Source organism: Acinonyx jubatus, chromosome A3 (genome assembly GCF_027475565.1).
Source record: "Acinonyx jubatus isolate Ajub_Pintada_27869175 chromosome A3, VMU_Ajub_asm_v1.0, whole genome shotgun sequence".
Taxonomy (NCBI): domain Eukaryota; kingdom Metazoa; phylum Chordata; class Mammalia; order Carnivora; family Felidae; genus Acinonyx; species Acinonyx jubatus.
In genome coordinates this window covers 100,127,710-100,136,836 of record NC_069388.1, presented here as the reverse complement: position 1 = coordinate 100,136,836, position 9,127 = coordinate 100,127,710, and the positions used below count along the sequence as shown (strand labels likewise).

Sequence of the window (9,127 nt, the reverse complement as noted above, 5' to 3'; positions counted from 1 at the left end):
TGTTGAGCTTCTTGGATCTGTGGGGTGACATTTTTCCTCTGCTTCGGAAAATGTTCAGTCATCATTCAGCTCATAATTCATTTTTTAAAAGTGTTTTTTTTTACATGTTTAGTTTTGAGAGAGAGAGAGAGAGAGAGAGAGCAGGAGTGGGAGAAGAGCAGAGAGAGAGGGAGACACAGAATACAAAGCAGGCTCCGGGCTCCGAGCTGTCAGCACAGAGCCGATGCGGGGCTGGAACCCATGAACCCAAGTTCATGACCTGAGCTGAAGTCGGATACCCAACCGACTGAGCCACCCAGGTGCCCTTCAGCTCATGGACCATTGAGGGTTGGCTGGCTGTAGGCTGCTCGAGAATAGCTTCATCTTTGGCAGCTGGACTCTTTTCTACATGGTCTCTAATCTTCTAGCAGCCCAATGAGGATCTGTTCACAGGGAAGTTGCAGGGGCCAAGAAACGGAGGAGGAATTTATGCAAGACCTCTTGAGGCCTGAGCAAGTCACAGGCTAGCCCAGAATCAAGGGCTGAGCATCTAGCCTCTGTCTCCTGAGGGATAGAGCTGCACAGGGCTGTTGCCACAGGAAGGGAAATCACTGGGTGGAAGAATCGTGGAGGGGCCACAGCAGACAGCACAGCACCCACACTGCAGCGGGAGGGGCCAGATTCACTCCGCTGGGAACATGGTGGTTTCAATCTGGGGAACACTGGAGACACTTGGGTCATGTTGACTCTCCGGGGCTGGAGGGAACACCACGCTGACCAAGTTTCCAGCCTCTGCGTGCATGACTCCAGGAGACAAACTCGCCATCAGCTGCAGACCAGTGACTTTGGCTTAACAAACCACAAAAACGAGGAGAGGCTCCTAAGTTTTTCGTTTACAAAGTGATTGATCAATGTTCTGGAACCCTCGGCTACTTCTGTAAAATTTGTGGATTCTGTGGGTAAACAGCAACTCAGAAGCCTTTGTGATACTGGAGAAGATTTTGTCAAACGTATAACTTGCTTTCACAAGTTTGCATCTGTGAACATAAACCTAATGCACTCAAGCTTGTCACCCAGGGAGGCCTTGTGGTTCTAGCTATTTCCTCTTAGGCAAGGGGACTGCTTTGTTTGTCAAGAGCTGCTGAGCAGAAAAGTTGGCTGAGCTCATAGTAGAGGTGATTCACTCTCTCCTTGATAAAATAATAATATACACCCTTAAGAGTAATTACTGTGTAAGACAGTGGACGTGTAGGCTCCTTCCTTCCTTATTTCCTTCCCTCTTTTGTGTGTGTGTGTTTTTTTTTCCCTTTGTACATCTATTCTGACGACATTATTTTGGATGTTTAGAGCCTCTCAGAACAACTTGAATTGTGATATTTTATAATTTACGTATCCAATTTTATGCACAATTTTGCTAAGTTTGTAATTAGAAATTGTACCTTAGATGCATCAATTAATTTTTATGTGAATTTTTGAACCAGTTCATTCCTATTAAACTAAAAGCATGTGTTACGTTTATTAAACATACAGACTATATTTTTTAATTAGGAATGTTATACGTTATAAATTTGCACAAGGATTTCCAAGTAATAGCAGATAAGCATGGGAGTCAAGGACTCCTTTTTCTCCTGTAGGACTAGAATAAGAAAGGGGCGCCTGGGTGGCTCAGTCGGTTAAGCGTCCAGCTTCGGCTCAGGTCATGATCTCACAGTCGGTGAGTTCAAGCCCCGCGTCGGGCTCTGTGCTGACAGCGCAGAGCCTGGAGCCTGCTTTGGATTCTGTGTCTCCCTCTCTCTCTGCCCCTCCCCTGCTCATGCCCTGCCTCTCTCTGTCTCAAAAATAAATAAAAACATTTAAAAAAATTAAAAAAAAAAAGAATAAGAAAAAAACACTTTGTGCCTTGAATGCCTGCCATCATTAGGAGGAAAGTGACAGGATGAAGGAAGCAATTAAAGGGCATCATAAGACTTTAAATAAGAGAACTTATTTCAAAGATACAAAATCTGTACTAATGATATGAACAGCAAAAGAGAGATGGAGTTGGGATTTTCCCGGGAAAACAAACGCACACATAGGATTTCCAAGTAGGTTGGTTTTAGTCCCAGGTGTTGTAGGGTTACTCACTGGGGAGTCTGAGGAGCAAAGGTCAAGGAAGCCGCTTCCAGAGTTCCTCGAATCAAGCGATTCCGGAATCACGGAAAATCTGCTATGAATAATTTCAGTAGCAGCTCAAAGAAGACGAGTCCCGAGAGATCTCAGAAGCCATGATAAACCTCAAGAATTACAGTAAGCTCATCTGTGGGCTGCACACACTTTGGCCCACAACACCGGTAGGAGGGTAAGGGTTTCCTGCGCTATTCCAATTTTTAGATCTGATACAAGCACCTTTTATCAACCAAACAAAATCTGGGGCCAAGGAGAAAGGGATTCTGGAAAGTGGTGTCCATGAGAATGTAGAAGGGCAAAGCAGTGATGCTAAGCAGACATATAAGCAATCTGGTCCACTTCTTTGTACTCCAACATCCAAAACACTTGTCTGCCCATGTTTCTGTTTCCAATTAAAGTCCAATGGCATTGTGCATCTACCTAATATGATGCAGCGATCCCAGGCAAACTCCAGACATGTTCTCCTTCTTCCCCAGAAGGGGATGCTTATTTGTTTTCCAGTTTAGCCACAATCACTTTTACCTTAAGTCATTTGAAGAATGAATTTACCACAAATACACCTTCTTTAAAAAGTAAGGAAAGAGAAGTCGATAGAGCCATCAAGTGCCTAGCTAGTACCCCCCTCCCCCCCCCCAGCCCTGAAGCCACTGTGGGAGTTCAGGAATCAGTACTGATCTCTTCCTTTGTCTTGCTGGGCAATTACCTGGAGCCAAAAACCCATTTAATTCTTGGTAAGGGGAATTCCACGTAGCTGAGCCCGTGCATCACCTCCATCCTTGCCCCCATGGCCACTTAATGCCCGAGCTCAACGAATAAACGCTGGGGTGTCTGCATAACAGGCTAACCGACCCCCGCCGAGTTGGTCATCTCGTCCACCTGATAACTGAGAGCTCCCTGTGCAGGGCATGTGTTGTCACGAGCACTTGCATAGGACACAAATACTCTTACAGCAAGTGCCTGGTCCAGAGATCCATTCATAAAACTCTACTTTGGAGCTTCTCGTCACCAACCTCCCAGGCTTGTTTTATCCAATCTTCTGACCATGTGGCCACACTTTTAATCACTGCCTCTGAGTGAGCGAAGACTCTGCTTCAGTTCACCTCTACGAGAGGTAAAGCGGACTGGAGAAGCCAACTCTGAGTTCTGCCCACTAGATGAAGCTCTTCCTGCATGCTCTCCCCCAACTGTTCTTAAAGTAGTCTGCAAGGCTACAAAACTCTACGTTTGATCTGAATTTAGGCACATCTTGCGTAAAACCAGACTGCATAAAAATTCAGTGTATAGTGGGCCTGAATTATTATTATTTTCTAGGGTCACCTGTCTAAACAGAATCCACGTAAGGATTAGAATGAAAGAAGGGGAGCAATTCCGCAAGTGTAGGTCCCATGGGAGCTTGAATAACTCACCAGCCCTGGGGACTGCCTCAAGGCCTACCTAGCCTGCATATCCCACTTCTACCTGATGACAGGATACTGTGTGCATACATTACGGCTTGTTGGTAGGTTACCACTCAATTCATAAGGACAGCTCAGGTCACATGGCTACTGCAGGATCTGTATACAACGCGTCGTCTCTACCAGGGTTTAACAGCAAGCCAGGAGCCTATCTCAAAAAGGGAATTGTTATCTGTGAAGAGATCAGAGCACTATTCTAATACCCTAGAGGTCCATACTGTGCTTCTCCTGTTGGGGCTCTCTGAAGCCTCCAAATGCTCTCTCCCGGTCTGCCACAGGCACTTTAAGCGTCACTGAGCTGCTGGGTCATAAAGTCCTCTGCCCGAAGCCCTCACCTGCAGAGTGCCCTTCTCTTCTGTTTTATTTTTTAAGTCTATTTATTTTTTTTAAGTAATCTCTACACCCAACACGGGGCTCAAACCCACGACCCCGAGATCAAGTCACATGCTCTTCCAACTGAGCCAGTCAGGCACCTCCGAAAATGTGCTTTCATCTTGGAGGCAATTTTTTTGACATTCCCCATACCACTCAACTTCTAGAAACTTCTCCGCAACCAGGACCGTGGAGGAAGTTCAGTGGATTTGCCTTGCACTTCTGTATTCAACCACCAAATACATGGTTTCAAGCTAATACTGGATTTTTCATTGTGCCAGCCCTGATAATGATTGCTTAAAATTGAAAAAAAACATTTGCCAATACTTTTTCAAAATGGTTCTTATACTTCCTTCCTCACCTTCTCTTCTCAAGACTCGAATTATTCATGTAACAGACTGCTTGAAGGTGTCGCACAGTTCGCCGATGCTCTCTCTGTTCATGTTTTTTTCAAGTATTTTTTTTTCATAATAGTACATCTTAGACAATTTCTAATGCTAAGGTCGCTAATCTTTTTTGCTGAAATATCAAATCTTGTGGCTTGCATCTGTCTGACAGACTTGGGTCTCGCTTTTAAGCTTTGTTCGGCGGGACCAGAATAGCATTTTGTCCAGGGGTAATTTGCCCCACTACCAAGACAGTACTTCCTGAGTACTCAGCCGGATGCCCTGTGATTGTGAGGTTTCCTACTCTTACTGGTGCGCACAATAACTCTTTCTGGCCCTGTGTGAGCTCTGACAAATTTTCCCTGTAATATCTTTTTATGTTTATTTATTTATAGTCAACAGAGAGAGAGAGTGAGAGAGAAAATACAATTGGTGGAGGGTTGAGAGAGAGGGGAGAGAGAATCCCAAGCAGTCTCCACATTGTCAGCACAGAGCCTGACGCGGGGCTCGAAGCCACGAACTGTGACACCATGACCTGAGCTGAAATCAAGAGTCAGACGCTTAACCTACCGAGCCACCCAGGCTCCGCCCACCGCCCTGTAGCCTCCAGCCTCAGCAGGTTCTTGACATGCATGTGTTGATCAATACACTCCTGAATATTGAGCGGAACAATCTGTAGACATCCTAGGTTCTCCCTCTATGCTGATAATTTATCACTCCAAGGAAATCAGGGAATCAGAGCAAAGAGGAGGACTCTCTGTCCTAAAAAATATGTAAGCACCAAACGTAAAGACCTTGTAGAATTTCTTTGGATTTCTGGGCTTTTGTCCCACTCAACAGACCAAGTCTTAGATGGAGAGGTAACAGGAAAAGCGGGTCACAGAACCCGAAGACAGCAAAGCAAATACTCTCGTCACAGGATAGTAGACTGATTCTGTCCCCTGGCCCTCGGGGATAGACATGTTGTCTGCAGACAAACTTGCGCTGCCCTGGTCTGGCCTGGGACTCCTGGGGGACACCGCACCGGGGTGCTGCAATTGTAAAAAGCCAGTCCTGCAGCTAAGCCCAGCCCTGACAGAGCAAAGAGGATTACAACAATATTTATCTCACGATAATTTCTCAGAATCCTATTAATTCTTAATTTCTAGAATAAATACACTCACGTAGGCAACAACTTCTGGCTGCCCCACCTGGTAGTAGAAGTTTTTTTTCATACCTAGGCAGCTTTTCACTTGTGCTGCCTGGTGGGACAGAGCACTCAGAATGGATGAGGACCCACGGCTTAGCTGGAGATGACACGTTAGCAACGGCAGATGCTCAATAGCTGGGCACTTACACACCATGACACCCACACTTCTTTATTCATCTTCTTCCACATCGCGTGGCTGGATGGTAGTTTCTTGTGCCAAGAATATCAGGACGTTAGAGCAAAGAAGAATCTCCGTGGCCTAAATAACATCCGCAGGCACCAAATAAAAGGGGCCTGTACAAGTTTTTAGAGTGTCTGGGATTGTGTAATGTCTGACAGATGCAGTCTTAGAGAGACAGTAAGAAAAATGTGTTACGAGTCTTAAAGAGACACAGAGGACTCTACAGTCACAGGACAGAAGACGGATGCCGCCCTTTGGCCCTCCAGGGAGAAACACCTGCTCTGGAGGCAAATTTATGCTGCTCTGGTGGAACCTGGACACTGGGGGTTTTATTGCACCTGTACCATTTTTGAGATAACCCAGCCCTGTGGCTGTGCCCAGTTATGCTCTATCCCCCGCTCATTTGCATGTTCCTAGGGCACAGCCCACTTCCCTGAACGCTGATTAATGGGCCGGTCACACCCTGTGCAGGACCCAGTCCCGGTCAGGACACAGCATGGACATGAAGGCCCCTGCTCAGCTCCTGGGCTTCCTGCTGCTCTGGCTCCCAGGTAAGGAAGGAGAACACTGGGAAATTACTCAGCCAGAGCGCCCAGTACTGCCTGGCCCTCCAGCCGCGTCCTCTTATGACATGATTCGTCGTGTGGGTCTTTGTTTCTCTGTGCCCCATCTCAGGAGCCAGCTGCGAAATCCAGATGACCCAGTCTCCATCCTCGCTGTCTGCATCTCCAGGAGACAGAGTCACCATCACCTGCCGGGCGAGTCAGAACGTTAACACGTGGTTAGCCTGGTTTCAGCAGAAACCGGGGAAAGTTCTGATCTATCGTGCATCCACGTTGCAAACTGGGGTCTCCTCGCGGTTCAGCGGCAGTGGGTCTGGAACAGATTTCACCCTCACCATCAGCAGCCTGGAGCCTGAAGACGCTGCCACTTACCACTGCCAGCAAAGTAACAATTTTCCTCGCACAGTGTTACAGACCAGACCATAAACCACCAGGGACGCAGATGCGAGAGGCCGGGCTGCCCCCGCCGCTCCTCCTGTGGCTGCATCTGCTCAGAGAGTTTGTCAGACGCAGTCCCGCTCTGGGGGGTCACTGGGAGGCTTGGGGGAAGGGCAGGGAGGCGCCTCGGGCCCCTGACTGCCCTTCCCCCTCCTCAGTCCAGCAGCACAGACACGACAATGTCTCTTCCGATGTAATCCAGACGGAGATGTGGGCAATGGCATCCATCAGGGTTCACACAGCAAAAGAGAAGCCACTCCAGATTTCCAAGCAGGAATTTTTTTGATTGACTTTAAGTTGCAAAGAAATTCTGTGTTCACAGCAAAATGTAGCAGAAAGTAAAGAGATCTCCCGAATGTTCCCTGCTCACGCACATGCACATGAACAGCCTCCCCTACTGTCAACATCCCCCACCAGAGTAGTGCATTTGTTATCGTCGATGAGCCTACGTGGACACATCATTATCACCCAAAGTCCATAGTTTACACTGGCATTTACTCTTGGGGTTTTGCACTCTGTGGGTTTGGACAAATTCATAACATTAGCCGCCATTTTCGCATCGTATGAAATAGTATCCTTGCCCCCCAGATTCCTCTATGCTCCACCTATTATCCCGCCATCCCCACCCTAGCCTCTGGCAACCACAGATCTTCACCTTTTTCAGAATGTCATATAGATGGAATCATATAGCACGTAATCTTTTCAGATGGGCTTCTTTCACTTTGTAATATGCATTTAAGATTCCTCCATCTCTTTTCATGGCTTGTGAGTTCATTTCTTTTTAGTTTTGAATATTATTCTATCGTCTGGATGTGCCACGGTTTGCTTATTCATTCACTTACTGAAAGACATCTGTTTTGTTCCCACCACCCGCCCCCCCCCCCAATTTTTGGCAATTATGAATAAGGTGAGTAAAAACATCTGTGTGCAGGTCTTGTGTGGACATCATTTTCAATGCTTTTGAGTAAATACTAAGAAGCACAGCTGCTGGACGATATGGTAAGAGGAGGTTTCGTTTTGTAAGAAACTGCCAGACTGTCTTCCAAAGAGGCTGTGCCATTGTGCATTCCCATCACCAATGAATGAGGCTTCCTGCTGCTCACATTGGTGTCAGCATTGGATGTTGTCGGTGTTCCTGATTTTGGCCATCCCAAGAGGTGTGCATCTCATCATTGCCTGAATTTGCATTTCTCTGCAGACATGATACATATGAAGTATCTTCTCATACGCTTATTTGTCATCTGTATACCTTGTTTGGGGAGGTACCCATGAAGGTCTTTGCCCCATGTTTTAATCACATGGTTTGTTTTCTTATTGTTGAATTTAAAGAGCTCTTTGTATATTTTGGTAACAGTTCTTTATCAGAGAGGTCCCTTGCAAAATTTTCTCTTGCGGTTTCTTGTTAGGAATTGTTGTAATACAGGGAATTAGAGTTTAACCACAGTTGTTGTTGTTTTTAATGGACTGGGAGCAGGGTAGGCAGAAGAGCAAATATGAGATTCGAGAGAGTGCCTGGTGCTACCCCCGAGAAACCAGAACACATCACCACTGAAGGCTGAAGGTACAGGCTGCTTAACCATATGTGTGGTCCTCAAGCCTGTCTGGGAAGCCCCGGGGTAGTTGTGCTGATGCTCTAGCCTCTGCAGCACCTCCCCCAGGTGGTTCTCCAGCCCTGACCTTGTCAACTCTGCCTACAGGTGCTGACGGATACCATCAAATCCTCCTCTTCTGAACTCCAAGTCTCAGTGAGGGTGCCTCGTTGAGCACCTACCTCTACATGGAGCGATGGAGAAAAAAAAGGGGGAGATGTGTTTCCAGAAGTGATGGGTGGCTGACAGCAGGCAGCCCAGGATGGTCGCTAATTCCCAGCTGTCAGAGCTCTTTCGGCTGGAGGATAGACCCAGAATACACTTGAATGTTCTCCCGGGTATTAGCAGTACATCTGGGATCATAGCATGAAACTTTATTGAGTTCTATGGTAAACAGAAAATGAGGAAATTACATTCATTATATATATACGTATATGTATATAAATTACACATATAGCAAACGTTTGGCAAATAAATGGAAAACGTTTTTGACACACACACAAAACACTAAACATTAATGAAGCATTCTTTGTCCTTATCATGAAAATAACTTGCTCCTCAACATTTCCCCAGAAGCCTTCATCATCATCATCATCATCATCTGTATCACTGAGAACTTCTTATCAATACAAAATTGCAGGTCACCTGAGACCTCGAGATGGAAACCTGCATTTTAACAAGTTACCAGGTGATCTATAGAAGGTGTAAGAAGCTGTTTTAGAGACTGTTTACTTCAGCTTAAAGAATTTTTTTTTCCACTGAAGCCATTGAAGACAATTTCTACTTACAGCTGTATGTTGAAACCACACT

At 46.2% G+C, this 9,127-nt stretch overlaps 1 gene segment (V, D, J or C); it reads left to right on the top strand.

Moving 5' to 3' along the window:
* Window positions 1–6,098: 6,098 nt before the first annotated feature.
* Window positions 6,099–7,364, top strand: LOC128311255 (immunoglobulin kappa variable 1-12-like). The segment is given in 2 exon segments: window positions 6,099–6,278; window positions 6,403–7,364. Coding segments are annotated over 2 exon segments (369 nt in total).
* Window positions 7,365–9,127: the final 1,763 nt, after the last annotated feature.